Source organism: Balaenoptera borealis (genome assembly GCF_965194805.1).
Source record: "Balaenoptera borealis genome assembly, chromosome: 3".
NCBI lineage: Eukaryota > Metazoa > Chordata > Mammalia > Artiodactyla > Balaenopteridae > Balaenoptera > Balaenoptera borealis.
In genome coordinates, this window is record NC_138866.1 from 49,006,819 (window position 1) to 49,029,834 (window position 23,016).

A 23,016-nucleotide genomic window follows, 5' to 3' on the forward strand; every position below is an offset into this window, starting at 1 on the left:
AGAGAGTCCCATACAGGATAAATCCAAGGATAAACATGCCAAGACACATATTAATCAAACTATCAAAAATTAAATACAAAGGAAAAATATTAAAAGCAGCAAGGGTAAAGCAACAAATAACATAAAAGGGAATCCCCATAAGGTTAACAGCTGATCTTTCAGCAGAAACTCTGCAAGCCAGAAAGGAGTGGCAGGACATATTTAAAGTGATGAAAGGGAAAAATCTGCAACCAAGATTACTCTACCCAGCAAGGATCTTATTCAGATTCAATGGAGAAATTAAAACCTTTACAGACAAGCAAAAGCTAAGAGAACTCAGCACCACGAAACCAGCTTTACAACAAATGCTAAAGGAACTTCTCTAGGCAGGAAGCACAAGAGAAGGAAAAGACCTACAATAACAAACCCAAAACAATTAAGAAAATGGTAATAGGAACATACATATCAATAACTACCTTAAATGTAAATGGATTAAATGCTCCAACCAAAAGACATAGACTGGCTGAATGGATACAAAAACAAGACCCGTATATATGCTGTCTACAAGAAACCCACTTCAGACCTAGGGACACATACAGACTGAAAGTGAGGGGATGGAAAAAGATATCCCATGCAAATGGAAATCAAGAGAAAGGTGGTGTAGCAATTCTCATATCACAGAAAATAGACTTTAAAATAAAGATTATTACAGGAGACAAAGAAGGACATTACATAATGACCAAGGGATCAATCCAAGAAGAAGATATAACAATTGTAAATATTTATGCACCCAACATAGGAGCACCACAATTTATAAGGCAAATGCTAACAGCCATAAAAGGGGAAATCGACAGTAACACAATCATAGTAGGGCACTTTAACACCCCACTTTCACCAATGGACAGATATCCAAATTGAAAATAAATAAGGAAACACAAGCTTTAAATGACACATTAAACGAGATGGACTTAATTGATATTTATAGGACATTCCATCCAAAAACAACAGAATACAGTTTCTTCTCAAGTGCTCATGGAACATTCTCCAGGATAGACCATATCTTGGGTCACAAATCAAGCTGCAGTAAATTTTAGAAAATTGAAATCGTATGAAGTATCTTTTCCAACCACAGCGCTATGAGACGAGCTACCGATTATGGGGAAAAAACTGTAAAAAATACAAACACATGGAAGCTAAACAATACGCTACTAAATAACCAAGAGATCACTGAAGAAATCAAAGAAGAAATTAAAAAATACCTAGAAACAAATGACAATGAAAACACGGTGACCCAAAACCTATGGGATGCAGCAAAAGCAGTTCTAAGAGGGAAGTTTATAGCAATACAATTCTACCACAAGAAACAAGAAATGTCTCAAATAAACAACCTAACTTTAAACCTAAAGCAATTAGAGAAAGAAGAACCAAAAAACCCCCAAAGTTAGCAGAAGGAAAGAAATCATAAGATCAGATCAGAAATAAATGAAAAAGAAATGAAAGAAACAATAGCAAAGATCAATAAAACTAAAAGCTGGTTCTTTGAGAAGATAAACAAAATTGATTAACCATTAGCCAGACTCATCAAGAAAAAAAGGGAGAAGACTCAAACCAATACAATTAGAAATGAAAAAGGAGACGTAACACCTGACACGGCAGAAACACAAAGGATCATGAGCGATTACTACAAGCAACTATATGCCAATAAAATGGACAACCTGGAAGAAATGGACAAATTCTTAGAAAAGCACAACCTTCCGAGACTGAACCAGGAAGAAATAGAAAATATAAACAGACCAATCACAAGCACTGAAATTGAAACTGTGATTAAAAATCTTCCAACAAACAAAAGTCCAGGACCAGATGGCTTCACAGGCGAATTCTATCAAACATTTAGAGAAGAGCTAACACCTATCCTTCTCAAACTCTTCCAAAATATAGCAGAGGGAGGAACACTCCCAAACTCATTCTATGAGGCCACCATCACCCTGATACCAAAACCAGACAAAGATGTCACAAAGAAAGAAAACTACAGGCCAATATCACTGATGAACATAGATGCAAAAATCCTCAACAAAATACTAGCAAACAGAATCCAACAGCACATTAAAATGATCATACACCATGATCAAGTGGGGTTTATCCGAGGAATGCAAGGATTCTTCAGTATACGCAAATCAATCACTGTGATACACCATATTAACAAATTGAAGGAGAAAAACCATATAATCATCTCAATAGATGCAGAGAAAGCTTTCGACAAAATTCAACACCCATTTATGATAAAAACACTCCAGAAAGTAGGCATAGACGGAACTTACCTCAACATAATAAAGGCCATATATGACAAACCCACAGCCAACATTGTTCTCAATGGTGAAAAACTGAAACCATTTCCTCTAAGATCAGGAACAGGACAAGGTTGCCCACTCTCACCACTATTATTCAACATAGTTTTGGAAGTTTTAGCCCCAGCAGTCAGAGAAGAAAAAGAAATAAAAGGAATCCAAATCGGAAAAGAAGAAGTAAAACTGTCACTGCAGATGACATGATAGTATACATAGAGAATCCTAAAGATGCTACCAGAAAACTACTAGAGCTAATCAGTGAGTCTGGTAGAGTTGCAGGATACAAAATGCACAGAAATCTCTTGCATTCCTATACACTAGTGATGAAAAATCTGAAAGAGAAATTAAGGAAACACTCCCATTTACCATTGCAACAAAAAGAATAAAATACCTAGGAATAAACCTACCTAAGGAGACAAAAGACCTGAATGTGCAAAACTATAAGACACTGATGAAAGAAATTAAAGATGATACAAACAGATGGAGAGATATACTGTGTTCTTGGATTGGAAGAATCAACATTGTGAAAATGACTATACTACCCAAAGCAATCTACAGATTCATTGCAATCCCTATCAAACTACCAATGGCATTTTTCACAGAACTAGAACAAAAAATTGCACAATTTGTATGGAAACACAAAAGACCATGAATAGTCAAAGCAATCTTGAGAAAGAAAAACGGAGCTGGAGGAATCAGGCTCCCAGACTTCAGACTATACTACACAGCTACAGTAATCAAGACAATATGGTACTGGCACAAAAACAGAAATATAGATCAATGGAACAGGATAGAAAGTCCAGAGATAAACCCATGCATATATGGTCACCTTATCTTTGATAAAGGAGGCAAGAATATACAATGGAGAAAAGACAGCCTCTTCGATAAGTGGTGCTGGGAAAACTGGACAGCTACATGTAAAAGTATGAAATTAGAACACTCCCTAACACCATACACAAAAATAAACTCAAAATGGATTTAAGACCTAAATCTAAGGCCAGACACTATCAAACTCTTAGAGGAAAACATAGGCAGAACACTCTATGACATAAATCATAGCAAGATCCTTTTTGACCCACCTCCTAGAGAAATTGAAATAAAAACAGAAATAAACAAATAGGACCTAATGAAACTTAAAAGCTTTTGCACAGCAAAGGAAACCATAAACAAGACGAAAAGAAAACCCTCAGAATGAGAGAAAATATTTGCAAATGAAGCAACTGACAAAGGATTAATCTCCAAAATATACAAGCAGCTCATGCAGCTCAATATCAAAAAAACAAACAACCTCATCCGAAAATGGGCAGAAGACCTAAACAGACATTTCTCCAAAGAAGATATACAGATTGCCAACAAACACATGAAAGGATGCTCAACATCACTAATCATTAGAGAGATGCAAATCAAAACTACAATGAGATATCACCTCACACCGTTCAGAATGGCTATCATCAAAAAATCTACAAACAATAAATGCTGGAGGGGGTGTGGAGAAAAGGGAACCCTCTTGCACTGTTGGTGGGAATGTAAATTGATACAGTCACTATGGAGAACAGTATGGAGGTTCCTTAAGAAACTAAAAATAGAACTACCATATGACCCAGCAATCCCACTACTGGGCATATACCCTGAGAAAACCATAATTCAAAAAAGTCATGTACCACAATGTTCATTGCAGCTCTATTTACAATAGCCAGGATATGGAAGCGACCTAAGTGTCCATCGACAGATGAATGGATAAAGAAGAGGTGGCACATATATACAATGGAATATTACTCACCCATAAAAAGAAATGAAATGGAGTTATTTGTAGTGAGGTGGAAGGACCTAGCAGTTTGTCATACAGAGTGAAGTGAGTCAGAGAAAAGCAAATACTGTATGCTAACATGTATATATGGAATCTAAAAAATAAATGGTTCTGAAGAACCTAGGGGCAGGACAGGAATACAGATGCAGATGTAGAGAATGGAGTTGAGGACATGGGGAGGGGGAAGGTTAAGCTGGGACGAAGTGAGAGAGTAGCATTGACATATATACACTTCCAAATGTAAAACAGATAGCTAGTGGGAAGCAGCCACATACCACAGGGAGATCAGCTCGGTGCTTTGTGACCACCTAGAGGGGTGGGATAGGGAGGATGGGAGGGAGGTTCAAGAGGGAGGAGATATGGGGATATATGTATACGTATAGCTGATTGACTTTGTTATACAGCAGAAACTAACACACCATTGTAAAGCAATTATACTCCAATAAAGATGTTAAAAAATAAAAATAAAAAAAGTAAAAAGTATTGAATTCTGGCCAGAAACAATAGTAAGAAAATCTAGAGTGCTATTTCCTCCATTGCTCCCTCCCCACCCTCACACCTCATCCATCCATCAGGGTTGAGATATGTCTTTATGTGGAAATGTAGCCTGATAAACTTGTAATCACAAACAAGTAAAAAATCACACACACTGTGCCCCACTTCACCTTCCATAGATACACCATGTATATTAGTGACTTTCAGTTGTAATCTGAATGAGTTGTAGTGAGCTTATATATTTTGAATTATAGCCTTTTTAATGTCTCTCTGTGGCAAGAATAATTTATCTCAGCGCTGTCAGTTTGGGGTTTCAGCTTAGTGTGGCAAATTTTGGTGAACTCTTTGAATTGGTGGTATCTTCAGTATCTGAGTGAAATATGGAACTGTGAAATCCTGGTAGATAGTTGTCCTTCAGTTAAGAGGAGAGCAACAAAATAGATGTGCCTAGGTTGCCTGAAAGAACTTTAACTCATATCAACTTGAACAAGCTACTGAAATATTTAACCTAAGAATTTTAGGTTGCACACTGTCTGCCATGAGGAATCTAGGCTCTGGAGATGGGAGTTAATTAGGCTTATTTTCCTGTTGAGTTCATTACAGGATCTAAGAAATCAGTTCACCTTGTACAGTTCAGCCACCATGGAGAGTAGGCTGGTTATTTGTTATCAAAGGCAGCTTCATTCATAAAGTTGGATCTTTGCTGAGACAGCAGCAGGTTTTAAAAGGGGGATACACCTTTTCTCAACAGAGTTTCCTGCCTGAGATGGTTGCAGAACCTACCAACAGGGGTGATTAGGAAGCTTACTGATGAGGCCGGAGACCACTGTGGACCTACTCGTTGCCAATGGTTGGAAGCAGACCTGTGCATGCTTGCCTGTGGAGCATGGGCTGGATTTTGGTTCTGACCTGTGCCCTGGGCTGGGTGCTTTTGTGCAGTACACAAACTACAACTGTATGCTGTGACTTGGAAAAGACCCAGTAGTAACACAGCACGATAAGGGGACAAAATGATCTAGTTCAGATCAATTTCACTGCTTTTAATGTAGTAATTTACTGGTAACGTACATTTTATTTAACTTGAGCTTTCTAGCCTACCTGCTTTGGGTTGCATCTCTGTCTCCTCACTGTGCCAGAAACACACCAGGCTCACTCATTCTGGTCTCCACACATCGGCAAATAGTAACTGCTCCTTTCTTTGCACCTGGCTGTCTCCAGCTTATCCCTCAGGACTCAGACCTTGCTTCTTGCAGGAAGTCTACCCTGAGCTCACAAGGCTGAAGGATACCCCAGTTAGGTACCCCTTCTTGAACTCCCCCATAATAGCACTTACTACACTACAATATTGTACTCTGTTTTCTTGTCTGCATGTCTTTGTCAGCATATAAACTTCTTGAGCAAGAAATATGCTTCTCCTGTTCATCGTTGTATTCCAAAGATGTAGCGTAATACCTCACACCCATTAAACATTTATTGAAGAACAAATTCATAAATGCATGTGTACAAACTCCTGTTAGTTGATGGATTCTGAATATTTGCTTCAGCCTGATTTTATTGGTTGTGATAGGTTTTGCTGTTGAGTAAGTGATGTCACCTCACAAGTGTGAAAGGCAAATCCTTGGTGTGATGCTGCAGAAGGCTGTGGCATGTTTCTTAGGAGTCTCCTCTTAATTGGCTTGTTGACTGAGGAGAGCCAACCTGGATGAATGCACTCAAGGGTCCCCAATCATGTGACTCACTCAGATGATGATTTCAGAGCCAGAGAGTGACCGGGTCTTGGAAGAACAGAATTAGTTCTAAAACATACTAATCTTCTCTTGCCTCCTCTAGCACTGGAAGACGCAGCGCAGCGAGGAGTACGAAGCAGAAGGTAGGAATTGAGTGTGCGTGGGGCCTGCCTGGGAAGGAGGGGCTGCCATTCACAGGGCGCTCTCCACACCCCCTTCCTGCATCCCTTGCCTTCTTACTAACCACCTTGCCTGCTGGAGGCCAACTAAGAAATAACCTGAAGAACAACAGCAACAAAAAACTCATTCCCAGTTGATAGCTCTTAGTTTTAAATCCTTGCATTTAGCATCATGCAAGATGTGGCAACTAAGATGTAGAATTTCACTTATGGGTTAATTACTCTCTTACATAGACTTTCACATTAATCTATGAACAATCCAAAACTAAATAGTTACTTATTAAAATGTATCCCTTGACAGGGCTTCCTTGGTGGCGCAGTGGTTAAGAATCCGCCTGCCAGTGCAGGGGACACGGGTTCGAGCCCTGGTCCGGGAAGATCCCACATGGCGCGGAGCAACTAAGCCCGTGCGCCACGACTACTGAGCCTGCGCTCTAGAGCCCGTGCTCCGCAACAAGAGAAGCCACTGCAGTGAAAAGCCTGCGCACCACAACCAAGAGTAGACCCCGCTCGCCGCAGCTAGAGAAAGCCCGCGCACAGCAACGAAGATTCAACGCAGCCAAAAATAAATAAATAAATTTATATTTTAAAAAATGTATCCCTTGACAAGTTTCAGATGTATTTAAGACGGATCAAAACACGTTGATCTTCTGGCCAGCAGATGGCACTGTGGTTCAGCTGACGGAACCTCAGCTCACTTCACAGCCTACCCTGGATTAACTGTACTTAAGTGTAATTACACGTTCTCTAGGTCTCCAACCTGTAAAGACACAGCGGTGATGGGCTTAATGTCTTTGATAAACAGTAGGGGTAGCACTAAATGCTCTTCTCAACTCTCTAAGGTTCTTCCAGGCACACACAATCTTGCCAGTAATTAGCTCATGTTTAAGTAATGACTTTACAGAATCTCTAATATGGAAGTAAATTTTAACTAGAAGTGAACTTTTAATAGAGGATAAATAAATTTTTATTTTTAAATAAGTAGTTTGATCCTTAAATCTTCAAATAGAACTTATCCTTAATATACCAATAATTAATAACTTGCCCTGGCAAACATTTATTCTTTCAAGTTGGATTGCTTATAGGTCAGAATATTCGTATGTGTAAAGATTTGGAAATAGGCTAATCTTGACTTTTATAATCATTTTATGATATTTATCATGAAATTATTTCCTTCTCAGTAAAAGCAGAGCTTAGACTAGAAAGAAAGTGGAGATAATAAAGTCTGGTAGCTATAGCTGAGGTAGGGCATATAAAGCTCCTTAGAATGGTTCTCAACCAGCCTTCTCTTCCGATCACACCAAAGCCTAAGCCTGTGCATATTTTCCTTTGGAATAAAATAAGCCTAGAACCTTGGCATTACTGCACAGGAGATGGTATTTCTTACATAGGTATGACTGCCAATGAACAAAAAAGTGTCTGTTGGCCCTACTTGCAGCCTAAGAACCAATGGTTCCACTTCAGTTGAACTTCAGGATCAAATCAACTCAACATCAAATCAACATCTGTAGTCTCTTTCTTATAGCATTTATTTTTAAAAAGCACATTTTTCTTTGAGAATAGGCTCTCAGTTCCTTTAGGGACAACACACTGTATGCTTTTATTTTAGGCCAGTTAAGATTTTGGAACCCAGATGATTTGAATGCCTCACAAAGTGGGCCTTCCCCTCCCCAAGACTGGATAGAAGAGAAACTGCAGGAGGTTTGTGAAGATTTGGGGATCACCCGTGATGGTCACCTAAACCGAAAGAAGCTGATCTCCATCTGTGAGCAGTATGGTTTGCAGAATGTCGATGGTGAGGTAAGCCTTGCATCATATTTTTATTCAGGAATAGTAATCATGATAAATGCTAAACTGGCCACAGGCTAGGAATAGCCATATTTTGGTTTCCTGCAGCATGTTACAGAGACTCCATTCTCTTTTTTTTCCTGGAAAGTCAGCCATGAAGATCCTGTCTCTGAGGACCTCATGTTGTATTGTGGAAAAGAAAAACTGACAATAGCTGACACTTACTGAACCCATACTGTGTGCCCCTCACTGTGCTAAGCACATTACCCCACATTACTATCAGACACCAGTTCAGTGTAGCATGATGTCAGTCTATTTGTAGATGTGGCATTCACAGAGCAAAATGTGGGAAAGGTGTAGAGGAAGGACGAAGAGGGGAGTTCAGGAGATTTGAGTTGGGGGAATATTTTGAAGGCCAGGCTGATAAGTTTAGTTTTTTGGAGAGAAGATCTCAATATCATCCCTGGGTTCTTAAGCAGATTAAGTAATAATACATAGGAAAAACTTACTTGCTGAGGGTGGTCTGAACTTCTTTTATGGGGTATAGTGGTGTAAAGAGAGCCTTAGATTAGGAGACCAGCCAGGAGCCATCACAATAATCTGGTCATGAGGAAAGGGAAAAGAGTAGGTTGGTGGTTTTGAAAATGTACAACAAAAGAGTCCTGAAGGAGCCCCCAAAAGACTCTTGCTCGGTAAAATTCTGAACTTCACGTTTTCTAAAAAATTAAGAGGGGTGGCAGGACTGGGTGCATGAACAGCCATGAAACATAAGAATGTAATTAATTCCAAGATATGTCTTTCAAAGAGCTGAAAATAAGGATTGGAGGGACTTAGAGGTTAGGGCTACAGTTGTAGCTTTGGGAAACTTTGATTATAATGATATTTGAAACCATGTTATCTGCTTGCTCAGAGGATAAGTGGTATTATTTTCCTAAACCAGAAAGAGGTTTATTATCAAAAACTTCCAAGTAGTGTAGCTTGCAGAAAAGTTCTTTCCCCCCCCTTCTCCCTTGTGTATGTGACCATTGCATACCCTCTGACTAGATTTTAATGGCTCAGTCGTCATTTATTTTTCAGTGATGGCTGTTGAGTCATAAAATTAAATTCATCCTCCTAAATTATAAACCAGCGCAGTATGCAGAACCTTGGGTTGTTCTGCCAAGAAATATTGCACAAACTTGGATTATTTATCTAAGAACAAATCTTGGAATAAACTTAGCCATTTGTGGGGAGTTGCATTTTTTTCTGTGGTGGAGATTCCAGAACCCAGGAAAAGAAGCAGCACATTAATTTTCTTCTGATGTGAGGATGAGTAAAGGATTGCTAATTGAATGTAGCTTTTACTTAGTGTTTTTCCTCCCCACCAAAATCATGAAACACTATAGTACTTTGTATTACTAGCTCTAGACCACAGCAGAGCTGAAAGTTCAAGATGATCTCATCAGCATACAACTTGGAATCCTAGAATTTTACAACTGAAAGCAATTTTAGATTTAGTCACCCCTCATTTTATAGATAAAGAAAGAGATCACTGCTGCCTGTTGCCATCATCATGAAGGGAAACTAGATTCACTGTCTTAAGGCTAAAACTAGTGCCCTGCTTTCCAGAAGCAAGGACGACTGTAGGGCAGGGATGGCAAACTATCACCCTAGCTGCCAAATATGACCCAAGGGCTATGTCGCCTACCCAATGTTTAAAAACTGAACTTTTTGCTATACTTTTTAAAATCAGGAGATTTTTCTAAAAATCAGAAGATTTGGCTCCATTTTGCTGGCAGTGAGAAGCAGCTAGCCCCTTTGGACAGGGCATGCACTCGTGTTCCATTCACTGGTTTAAAAGGCACTACTTTCTAATGTCTCAAGACCATCCTGCCTCATTTATTTCCATCACCTTCCTGGCCCCTCAGGGTATTTGTGATCCCTATTCTAGTGCATTATTTCCCAACTTACACATTGGGAAATCAACCATCCAAAGACCTGGCTGCTGATGGGGAGTAAGAATGTCCTCAGGGCTCTAGATTCAGCTCCTGCACAGACTGCAGGGGGTGCCCTAGTTGCCCACTGACTTGTATTCTTGTCAGCCCAGCCCTGCCCATCCACCCTCTTCTGAATCCACATCCCTTTATTCACTACTCCCTCATGTACAATAACTGCCAGGATTCACTTACTCCGCCACTTCACGTGGATCAGGTGATGGGTGTTTAGGCAGTCAGGAAGCTGTGCATTGATTTGGCCAAGGTCACAGGGCCAACCCACGTGGAGCTAAGGTTAGAGCCAAAATATGCTGATTCACTTCAGTCAGCACACTTGGATTTTACTGTGACTTCTGGTTTGACAGTCCTGAAAGCCTGGTCCTCTAAGAAAGTGTTCTTTTGGTTGATAAGAACGAGACGGAGAAGCTAAGGGAGCTTGGCAACCTCAGAATTTTGCCCCAAATACCTTTCCATCTATTTCATCATATGCTTCTCTATTAGGAACTGTTGCTTCTTCCAAAGATTTCCACTCTTTAGAATGATTTTCTTGTTTCAGAGTCCTCTCCAAAGGAAGTGGTATAAAAACAAGAATAGAGACAGATGTTTCCTATTGGGTATGAATTGGAAAAAAAAGCATTGGATAAAAGAAATGCCTCAGGCAATTAGATGAAGGATAAAGTCAACAATTATGAGATGACAGGAGTCCTAGCAATAGTCCAGACTTACGAAATGAATATGGAAAATTTGAGGATTTGTTACAAAGAGGCCTTTGTTAGAATGGACCCAGGTGTAGGCTCAAATGCAACAAGAGTAAGTTTGTTGCTTGTTCTATTCCTTGCTACTCAGCAAACTGGGCATCACCTTGTTAGAAATGCAGAATCTTAGGCCCCACCCCCAGATTTAACTATATCAGAGTCTGCATTTTAACAGGATCCTCTGGTGATTTCTGTTTTGTACACTGGGGGCATGTCCTATAGAAAAATTTTAGCCCCCCAAATAAAGAGGAAGCTGAGTGTGAGGATGGAGGTCTTTGCCTTCCCTCCCTGTTTTGCGGTATCCATGATTCATGCTGCTTATTCCCTTTTCCATTCCTCTGTTGAGCTAGGGAACAAACCAGCTCCTAGGCAAGCCTCTAGAAGGGACTGTATGTGATGAGGACTACTTGATTACTGTCGCAGGGTGCAAAGCAGTCAGGCAAAATTCCCTTCTCTTTACATCTCTTGGAACCCTTCTATTGCATACACATGAAATCCTTCCTATCCAATCCTCATTTCTCCCGTGCTAAAGCATTAAAAGAAATAAAGACCCCAAACACGCAGTGCTGTTCCAAGTAATGTTCTAAATCCCAAGTCATGGGTTTCAGACCCAAACTATTAGATCATTGCCATCTGTCCCAGACCCAATTCTGCCGTGCTAACGTACCAATTTCCAAAATTCAATATAAGCAAAATATCATGTGGAGTCACCATAATATAACGGCTTAATGAATGTCTAACTATCTTGTTTTGTTACAACACTGGGAAGCTATATCTTTATATTTTTAAGTAAGTCTTTAATTCGCAAGAATAACGTGTAGTAACATTAAAGATTACCCGTTCTAACAGTATGAGCAAAAGAGAAAACAGTTAAATGCTAAATTGCATAAAATTATGAAGATGTTGAAAATGAATTTTATTTAGTTTATGTGAGGGGGAAGGACATTACTAGAAAGGAAGAAATTCAGTCAAGTGAGAATAAAGGGACATGTTATATTTCTGGAGTCCTGGGATCAAGAGTGGTGCCAATTTCTGTTGGCTGGAAGTATACTTTGGGCCTTGTGGGTTTTTTTGAGTGAAATAGTTAAAATATATGGTTACCCTTTTCCAGATGCTTGAAGAAGTCTTCCATAATCTTGATCCTGATGGTACGATGAGTGTAGAAGATTTTTTCTACGGCTTGTTCAAAAATGGAAAATCCCTTACCCCATCAGCATCTACCCCATATAGACAATTGAAAAGGCACCTCTCCATGCAGGTAAGAAACAAATAGGAAGTGGTTTCTTTGTGAGTAGAAGTTAAAATCCATTTGAATAATTTCTAATGTATTCATCTGCTGTCTGAAGAAAAATACTGAGGAGAAAGAGAGGCAAAAGAAGAGTAGTAAAGAAAGACTGAACCATTGGGGAAGGAAAAGTTGGGTTTGAGAAATGACCATAAATTACAGTAGGAAGACCACTAATTATGCCCCTTCGTGTTAGCTGTAGGTCAGAAGAAACCTGGTGTTAAGTAGAGACACATTTCATCTATATGAAGGAACTCTCGGCCAGGTCAACTGTTGATAAGCTTTGCATTCTAGGCTGACTTAGGAAAGGGAGATCAAAGGGGCTGCGTGACTCTTTATCCTATAAATTAGAGAAACATGCCTTCTGCTCCTCGTGGTCAGGACTGACCAGTTTTGGTCTTGACCAACACCATGTTGCAATGCCTGAGCTTGCTCAAGTCTCTTTCTTCTTCCAGTCTTTCGATGAGAGTGGACGACGGACCACAACCCCATCTGCGATGACAAGTACCATTGGCTTTCGGGTCTTCTCCTGCCTGGATGATGGGATGGGCTATGCATCAGTGGAGAGAATACTTGACACCTGGCATGAAGAGGGCATTGAGAACAGCCAGGAGATCCTGAAGGTGTGGCAGCTAAAATGAGAGAAAAATGACGAATTGGGGCAGGGTTGAAAAATTCCATTTTTTTGAAACTGTGATTTGATTCGATTTCTCCTTAATGATTCTTCTATTCACAAGATCTCAGACGTAAGAGGTAACTTTTCCTACCCACTTCAACCAGGATTATTGATAACTTCTTTCCATGTTTTTAACCCCTAAATTATTGATAAGAAATTTCTTAGCTGATCTCTGGTTGGTAAAGATTAGAGTTTTACCGTCGTGTTTATTTACAGTGCCAGATAGCATTTTTTTAAAACACGCAAATAATCACGTTATGTTTTTCTTAGAGAGAGCTTAGTTACGCTGTGGATTGAATATTGTTCCTAAGCAATCACTAAAGAAATGTAAGCATCCAACCTGTAGACTGTAAATTCAGTTCTGTGAGTTTGTATAACCTTCACATTTTCTGCTTTCCCAGGATAGAACTTGTGATTGTCTTGAACTTGTTCTGATTTCTAGGCCTTGGATTTCAGCCTTGATGGAAATGTTAATTTGACAGAACTGACGCTAGCTCTTGAAAATGAACTTTTGGTTACCAAGAACAGCATTCACCAGGCGGCTCTGGCCAGCTTTAAGGCTGAGATCCGGCATTTGCTGTGAGTTAAGCAGAAGGTTCACCTGCTCTATTCCCTTTCCTACTTGTTGAGCAAGTCATTCAGATGCCTGTGGCGTACATTCTTCCATCCTGTACGCAGATGTGGCTAATCTCCTATCATCTCACTTCTGTGAAAATGAGGTAGAGCTTAGATTTGCATGTAGTCTTTTGAAGAGGGCTGTGGTATGTCTGTGTGTTTTTGAAGGGTTTTGGTTGTCTTGGTTTTGTTTTTGTATCGAAGCAAGCCAGATGAGAGCTTTTTGGGGTCTACTTGTTGCTTAGAAACAGTTTCCCTCATACTTGGTTTCTTTCTGATTCTAGGGAGCAAGTTGATCAAGTGGTCAGAGAAAAAGAGAAGCTACGGTCAGATCTGGAAAAAGCTGAGAAGCTCAAGTCTCTAATGGCCTCAGAGGTGGACGATCACCACGCAGCCATAGAGCGGCGGAATGAGTACAACCTCAGGTACGACTGGCTGGGCCAGGACCCTCCTTTCCCACCACCCTGGCCTAGGGCAGTGGGGCTCAGCCTGCTTGCCCGCTTGGCCACACCTGGCGGGAGTGACTTAGGTGTGGCCAAGCCTCAAGGAAAGCAGGATTCACTAGACACTTTCTCAAGGAGCTTCCCATCTCTGTGACTCTGTGTTTCCATTTTTGGTGGATCCACATAGGGACCTCTGAGGGATTTGATGGCAGCTTGTCAGTCTTTCCTCCTCACAGGAAACTGGATGAAGAGTACAAGGAACGAATAGCAGCCTTAAAGAATGAGCTTCGAAAGGAGAGAGAACAGATCCTACAACAGGTGGGCAAGCAGCGTTTGGAACTTGAGCAGGAAATTGAAAAGGCAAAAACAGAAGAGAATTACACCCGGGACCGCCTTGCCCTCTCTTTAAAGGTAATTATCCTGTTGGTTGTACAGTCTGTGTCCCTGCTGGGAATACACATGGGAAACCACAGCTCTGTAAGAGGACAGACAGGTCTACACGGGGCTCATAAATCTGCCCAGCTGGGTCATGACCGGACATGGTAGAGCCCCCACTGAGCTAGATTTCAGGGATGTCTAGGCTTCTGGTTTGCCAACAGCGTATCTTGTTCTTACCCCCTGAAGTTGCACTGGGTCCTCAGGGCTGTTTGGCTCCTGGTTGATGGTCTCTTCCTTCCTTGCACTCCCCCTTCCTCATTCTTAGCAGATGACTTTATTTCCTGCCACACAGAGGCCATCAGCTTTGTTTCTTTGCTTCCAAATGTACCTTTTCCCTTATACATCCTCCTCTCCTTCCCTGTGCCTCAGTAGAGGAAGTGATCCTTCTCTTTATTGGACTCTAACACCAGATAATATGGTACAGTGTTATCTAGAGATAAAGGGTGGGCGGGGTAGGGGGGTCTGGCCTCAAGACTGCCTGGTTCCAATCTGGATACCACTACTTACAGAAAACCTTGATCAAGTTACTCAAACCTGTTTCCTAATGCACAAAAGAGGCACCATCGTAATACCTACCCCATAGCATTGATATGGAGATTAAATGAGTTGCTACATATACAGTATCTAGAAGGCAATAAGTACCTATGGAATATTCACTACTGTTGAAGTTATAAAAGGTTCCTGAAACTCCACACATCAAAAACTGAGCTAATTCTCACTCCCTAACCATCAGACTGCTTCCTCTCTGGAATTTTCTCCCTAATCTACATCACCACCTGTGCTGAAAGTCATAGAAGCTAAAGTCCTCGGTCATCCTTGATTATCAGTTTCTGAGTCCCGTTGATGCTCTGAAATGCTTCTCAGATTTATCCCATCTCTCCATTTCCACAGCCTCTGAATAGGTTCACAATTCATCATGATTTCTCAGCTGACCTATGTGCATCCTTTTTTCCATCTATCCAACCTCCATATTGTCACCGGAGTTACCTTACTTAAGAACACTTAAAATCATGCTGTTCCCTCTGTAAAAGTGCAACATGGCAGCACTGAAGGGCCCTGAAAGGGGACTTGTCCTCATGCCTTTCTAACCTCAGATCCTGCCAGCAACCCCCAGGGCCATGCCCTCAACCCTGCTGCACCTGCCATCAGCTGTCTCAGTTCCTCAGTAAGCTTTTAGGCTCCTTCACTGCTTTCTCCAACACTGCAGGCCAAACTACTTTTTCATTCCCATGACACTTTTTTTTTTTTTTCTTGCCAGAAGATAGCATAGTTTCTATCACATCATAGATAATTGTATCCATATCTGCCTCCCCTGCCACAGTCCCGATTGTGTGTTCCCTGTGGTCAGCAACAGAAGCTGATTTGTCAGTTTCCAGAGCACCAACACGGGCCCAATACACAGAAACTGCTCCTGATTGTTTTAACATCTAAATTTAGACACACTTTGGAAGATTAGAGTTGTAGAACTGGCATTTTGGGGGAAGGTAGTATCCTTTAAAAACACTTCAAGCACATTCTTTTTCACTCCATGTTACTGTGTGAGGGTGTGAATAAGAATGTATTTAGGGCTTCCCTGGTGGCGCAGTGGTTGAGAGTCTGCCTGCTAATGCGGGGGACACGGGTTCGAGCCCTGGTCTGGGAGGATCCCACATGCTGCGGAGCAACTAGGCCCGTGAGCCACAACTGCTGAGCCTCCGCGTCTGGAGCCTGTGCTCCACAACAAGAGAGGCCGCGATAATGAGAGGCCCGTGCACCGTGATGAACAGTGGCCCCCACTTGCCGCAACCAGAGAAAGCCCTCGCACAGAAACGAAGACCCAACACAGCCATAAATAAATAAATAAATAAATAAAATTAAAAAAAAAAAAAAAAAAAGAATGTATTTAAAATATATTGGCTCTATATTCTTTTGGCAAAATATACTTTGAAAATAATGTTCTTCCAATTATCCTTTAGCATTGGAATAGAAAATATGTCAAATGGCACATCCATGTGGTTTTATTTTTTTGACAAATGTGGGTGGAAATCTTACAAGTGTTTTACATACAGAAAAACCCCACCTTTTGTGGACTTTGGTTGATATGTTATTTTACTATAATAATTAAAAATACAAATTATGAAAAACCTGTATGTACAGCTTTTACATCTTTAAACCAAAATAAAATTGTAAATTAAATATAATATATCTATATCATCATTAAATGAAAATTGTTAGAGCTATCCTACTTTTTATAGGTTTTCTGAGTTCTCTTTTGTTGTCAGATGAACAAGGTATTCTGCAACCAGTCTTTCATCTGACAGTTTATTGAGAATGTTTTTCACGTCATTAAATTTTCTACTGCAATGCTGTCGAATAGAAATACAATGCAAGCCATATATGTAATTTCAAATTTTCAAACAGGCACATTAAAAGGTAAAAAGAAACAGGTGAATTTAATTTTAAATCATTTTTATTTAATCTAATATCTCCAAAACAGTATCTTTTTGACTTGTAATTCATCTACAAAAATTATTACTGAGTTTTTTGCATTTTTGTTCTAACTCTTCAAAATCTGGTGAATATTTTATATTCACAGCACATCTCAGTTTGTACTATATACATTTCAAGTGCTCAATAGTTACCTGTGACTGCTTGTGGCCACTGTTGGGCAGCATGCTTCTGTAGGATCAAGAAAAAGAGGAGGCATGCTTTGAGGTTATAAGATAGATATCAGTTTTTTAATATTTACTTTTTCTGCTCTAATGTACTGAAACTTTCAAGATGAACACATTTTCTCAATCTAGAGCATTGATTTATGCATGCTATAAAATGGTACAACAGTTTATTTCTTAATCTGTGCCCACTTAATTTCCCCAAATTTCTTCAGGAAAATGGTCGTCTAGAAAACGAGCTTCTGGAAAATGCAGAGAAGTTGGCAGAGTATGAGAATCTGACAAACAAACTTCAGCGAAATTTGGAAAATGTTTTGGCAGAAAAGGTAAGTCTGTTTAAATTTGATTTCCTGATACGTAGCCCCAAAGTGTAGTTCCCTCAAAAGAGCAGAAGCTATGCCACCAAGAAAATTTCTATTATGGAATTATTTATGTGACTAAAGGAAGCTGTCATTTTTGCAGGGATTTAATTTACACGAGGGAAACACGGCGTGGCACTGAGAAACAATCTCTGCTTTGACTGAACACATCACTCTAGAATCTTCTCCCCATCATCTAATTGATGGTGTTTCTGCTTAAATGTCACATTCCTTTCATACTCCAGACACTGGGTGAACACCAGAAACTTGGGCCTTTGGTACATTATAGGTCAAAGAAGGACACTTGGAAAAAATGACAACTTTGCCCTTTTCATTTTCTAGTTTGGTGACCTTGATCCCAGCAGTGCTGAATTCTTTTTGCAAGAAGAAAGGCTGACACAGATGAGAAATGAATACGAGCAGCAGTGCAGGGTGAGTGACTGAAGAGAACTTAGAGGAGGGGTGCCTGGGTTCAAATACCGCTTCACCGTTTACTAGCTGTGTGACCATGAGCACATCACTTAATCCGCGGGTGTTTCAATTCCTCACCTACAAGACAGCAAAAATAAGAGTACCCACCAGATGAGGTTGTTGTGGAGAGTCAATGAGTAAATATACGTAAAGTGCTTAGAACAGAGCCTGAGACACAGAAAGCACTTAACCTAAGTGCTAGTTGTTAATGTTATTGTTTAGTATCCTGAAATACGAGAGAATCACGCAAACTGCATTTGTCTGCTTTATCTGGGTCGGAAATTGCTAGTAATTAGAGGAAAATAAAGTTTTATTCTAAGAGAAGGAAAATGTGGTCATGTTGATGTGCTTATTCCAAAACTAGTCTTTCCTGAGCGATCAACGCAGGCTGATATAATTTGCTTTTGTTCTGTGGGGTTTTTTCCTGAATACAGTCCTTACTTTATTTACAAAATGCAAATGGAGCAGAAACCACTCAAGTCTTTAAGTAGTAAGTCATTACAAATTCCTACCAGAGGACACAAAAACATCCTTATAAATAATAGGAATCTTTGATTTTTTTAAAAAAGTAACTCTCCTAAGCTCAGGAATTTGGGGTTGTTTTTTCCTTAAGCCACAGACACTTGTTTATTTTAACAAGGTAAGCATAACTGAGTTCTAACTGCTTTAGATGAACATTGTACTTGGGCAAAAATGAAGAAAACAATCACCTCCTTATGAGGTTGCTCATAGCCTGCCTTCTCAGGAAATATACATGCACACTTTGAGAAAAGAAATGAAACATTTATGGCACCCTTATAAATAAGTTATGGCTCTTGACTCTAATCAAGTAGAGGTGTTTTCTCCTACGCTTTTAGTTATTTCATCAGTAAAATCTGTCAGCTCTACCTCCAAAAATTCCCCAAATTTGTCCACTTATTTTTTTAAACAGCTTTTCATAACCATACAATTCACCCATTTAAGGTATATAATTCAGTCTCTTTTAGTATATTCACAGAATTGTGCAACCATTACCATAATAAATTTTAGAACATTTTCATCACCCAAAAGGAAACTACCACTCCACCTAGCTGTAATCTCTCACATGACCCCCAGCCCTATACAACTAATAATCTACTTGCTGTCTCTTTGGTTTTGCCTATTCTTTACACTTCCTATAAATGGAATTATACAATATGTCATCCTTTGTGACTGGCTTCCTTCATTTGGCATAATGTTTTCAAGGTTCATCCATACTGTAGCATGTATCAGTACTTCATTTCTTTCCATTGCCGAATAATATTCCATTATATAGCTATACCACATTTTATTTATCCATTCATTAGTTGATGGACATTGTGTTATCTTGAATATTGTGAATAATGCTGCTGTGAACACTTGTGTGCAAGTTTTGTTTTGTTTTGTTTTGTTTTTTTTAAACAGAAACAGATTCACAGACTTAGAGAACAAACTTATGGTTACCAGCAGGGAAGGGTGGGAAGGAGGGATAGACTGGGAGTTTGGGATTGACACGTACACACTGTTTTATTTATTTATTTATTTTGGCTGCTTTGTTGCTGTGCGCGGGCTTTCTCTAGTTGTGGTGAGTGGGGGCTACTCTTCATTGCGGTGCGTGGGCTTCTCATTGAGGTGGCTTTTCTTGTTGCGGAGCACGGGCTCCAGGCACACGGGCTTCACTAGCTGCAGCACACCGGCTCAGTAGTTGCGGCACACAGGCCCTAGAGCGTGCAGGCTTCAGTAGTTGAGGTGCATGGGCTCAGTATTTGCGGCGTGTGGGCTCAGTAGTTGCGGCGTGAGGGCTCTAGGGTGCGCGGGCTTCAGTAGTTGTGGCATGTGGGCTCAGTAGTTGTGGCTCATGGGCTCTAGAGCGCAGGCTCAGTAGTTGTGCACGGGCTTAGTTGCTCCGTGGCATGTGGGATCTTCCCAGACCAGGGCTCGAACCCGTGTCCCCTGCATTGGCAGGCGAATTCTTAACCACTGTGCCACCAGGGAAGTCCTGTGTGCAAGTTTTTGTGTGGACATATGCTTTCATTTCTCTTGGGTATGTACCTAGGAGTAGAATTGGTGGGTCATATGATCACTGTATGTTTAACCTTTTGAGGAAGTGCCAAATTTTTTCCAAGATGTTTGCACCATTTTACATTCCCATCAGTATGAGAGTTGCAACTTCTCCACATCCTTGCCAACAGTTATTATATGTCTTTTTTTTTTAATATCTTTATTGGAGTATAATTGCTTTATAGTGTTGTATTAGTTTCTGCTGTACCACAAACAAAGTGAATCAGCTATATGTATATATATGCAATCCCACCACTGGGCATATACCCTGAGAAAACCATAATTCAAAAAGAGTCATGTACCACAATGTTGATTGCAGCACTATTTACAATAGCCAGGACATGGAAGCAACCTAAATGTCCACTGACAGATGAATGGATAAAGAAGATGTGGCACATATATACAATGGAATATTACTCAGCCATAAAAAGGAACGAAATTGAGTTATTTGTAGTGAGGTGGATGGACCTAGAGTCTGTCATACAGAGTGAAGTAAGTCAGACAGAGAAAAACAAATATTGTATGCTAATGCACATACATGGAATCTAAAAAAACGGTACTGATGAACCTAGTGGCAGGGCAGGAAAAAAGACACAGATGTAGAAAACGGACTTGAGGACACGTGGGGGAGGGTAAGCTGGGACGAAGTGAGAGAGTAGCATTGACATATATACACTACCAAATGTAAAATAGATAGCTAGTGGGAAGAAGCTGCATAGCACAGGGAGATCAGCTCGGTGCTCTGTGAGGACCTAGAGGGGTGGGATAGGGAGGGAGGCTCACGAGGGAGGGGATATGGGGATATATGTATGTCTTTTTTATTTTAGTCATCCTAGTGGGTATTAAGTGGTATCTCATTGTGAGTTTGATTTGCATTTCCCTGATGGCTAATAACATTGAGTATCTTTTCATTTGCTTATCTTCTTTGGAGAAATGTCTCTTCAGATCCTTTGCTGAATATTTAAATGTGTTATTTGTCTTTTTATTATTAAGTTGTAATAGTTCTTTATATATTCTACAATCAAGTCGCTTATCAGATATATAATTTACAAAAACTTTTTTCCCATTCTGTGGGTTGTGTTTTTACTTTCTTGTTGGTATCCTTTGAAGCACAAGTTTTTAATTTTGATGATATACAGTTTATTTATTTTTCCTTTTGTTGCTTGTGTTTTCGACATCACATCTAAGACTTGTATTGGTTTTTAAACTCCAGCTATTACAAGACCAAGTAGACGAACTCCAGTCTGAGCTGGAAGAATATCGTGCACAAGGCAAAGTGTTCAGACTTCCCTTGAAGAACTCACCGTCAGAAGAACTTGATATGAACAGTGGTTGTGTCGAGCCTGACCAGGGTAAGCCATTCAGACACCATCTTTTCAGAGTCTCTGCCTTTGACTTTTGTTTTTAAAACCATGGTTGAATGTAGAATTGCAAAATGTTGGCAATCCCACCCCCCACCCAAAAAAAGACTTTGGCAGTGCTATTTTCTTGAGCTGTTTCACTTGTGGTCTGTTTTTTTCATTTGTCCTTGAAGTCTTTATGAGAATATTTCCATGTGATTTTTATATGCATCAACAAAGAAATGGAAAAATAAAACCACAAGGATATTTGCTTCGTTTAAAAAAAAAAAAAAAACTGGCCACAAGTCTGAGAATCCAGGCCTCGGGAGTGTTAGAATTCAGTCACTGAGTTATTGCTGAATCCTCCCTTTCTAAAAGAGTGCCTAACTGGTATGACAGTGTTTTGGAGAGTGAGCCAGCCAGAAACCACAAAATTTGATTTCCTTATGCTGGCTATGCTAAATGTCTGCAAAACAACAAATAAGATAAATAAACCTTGGTTGCCTGTGCCTTTGAGGAGGATTTTGAGTAGCAAGGTTGGAAGGCAGAGTCATTTGGGAACCCTCCTACATTCATTATCAGCTCTTTTCCTCCCTCCTGGCATCCTGCCCCTTTCCTCCAGTGTGTTGAATTTCCGTTTCAGAAAGGGTTTATAATAAATTCTTCATCATAAATAGTTTTCCCCACTGCTCCTTGGAACAGGAGTACAGGTTCTTACAAGGGTTGTTTATTCTTCTCCTTACCTATTTATTCTAGAATAAATAAGGGATTGGGGAGGGGACAGGGACAGGCTTGAACACCTTTCCTCTGATTCTAAGTCTGCACTCTGTAGCCTTACTGTGGTATAAGAATGGAGCCCAACTGATATGATGTATCTCAGAAGTTTTTCTGGGCTTTTCCATAGATGACCAAGGGCTGGGAGTTCTCCTCATGGGTACATGAGGCTGTGTCATCTTGGGGTGGTTTACACCCCAGGTATCACTTCTCAGTTGGGGATATGCCATGATAGATGAAGAGAAAGCCCAAAGCAAGACTGTCAATTCCAGATGCTAGACTTATGCTCTTTCTTGCATCTGCCTGTGTATCTCTACATGAAAAGCTCTTTTGAGTCCCCTGCCTTAAGAGATTTCTAACATAGTATTAGATGTAATCATTTTGTCTTTGTACTAGCTCAGCCCCCAGCTTATGCTTCACATTTCAGTGTCCTTCTCAGTCATCATCATGGGCAGTTGCAGAGGTGAACTCATATGAATGAGTTGAGAATTTTCTATCGAATCTGCCTATATCCAGGTTCCTAACCCATGCCCTATTCTTTAAAAAATTTTAGCTGATAATTTAAGGTAAGGCCCTATCTGCACTACAGGAAATTAATATTACAATACTGAATCTTCTGTAATGTTGAGGGGTGGGTTGGATATCTTGACCCATGAAGTTAACACCTCAAAGCATAGCAAGTATGCTGGCCATTCATTCTCCTGCCACATTGCCCCTCTGCTAATTTGTCACTCAGTATTCATTGGATGGAAAGAAGGCTGGTTGGTTTGACCGAACTACCTCACTCTTCAGGATTTTCATTAGGAGGAGGTCACCTTTAAGCAGCAATTTCCACATCTACTCCCACCTGCTATTCTA

The 23,016-nt window shown here is 40.2% G+C and overlaps 1 protein-coding gene across 18 annotated transcripts in view; it reads left to right on the forward strand.

Annotated features, from left to right (window-relative positions):
* The window catches only part of NIN (ninein), a 106,453-nt gene that overhangs the window by 45,775 nt on the left and 37,662 nt on the right, over positions 1 to 23,016 (forward strand). For all 18 annotated transcript variants that reach the window (XR_014242495.1, XM_082384791.1, XM_082384784.1 and 15 more), the window contains 10 exons: positions 6,457 to 6,496; positions 8,142 to 8,332; positions 12,160 to 12,306; positions 12,789 to 12,956; positions 13,452 to 13,588; positions 13,909 to 14,049; positions 14,304 to 14,478; positions 17,372 to 17,482; positions 17,858 to 17,947; positions 21,258 to 21,396. Coding sequence is in view for 17 of the 18 variants with exons in the window: in XM_082384791.1 (XP_082240917.1) it covers positions 6,457 to 6,496; positions 8,142 to 8,332; positions 12,160 to 12,306; positions 12,789 to 12,956; positions 13,452 to 13,588; positions 13,909 to 14,049; positions 14,304 to 14,478; positions 17,372 to 17,482; positions 17,858 to 17,947; positions 21,258 to 21,396 (1,339 nt within the window). In the remaining variant the exon portion in view is untranslated. The remainder of the gene's footprint in view (positions 1 to 6,456; positions 6,497 to 8,141; positions 8,333 to 12,159; positions 12,307 to 12,788; positions 12,957 to 13,451; positions 13,589 to 13,908; positions 14,050 to 14,303; positions 14,479 to 17,371; positions 17,483 to 17,857; positions 17,948 to 21,257; positions 21,397 to 23,016) is intronic.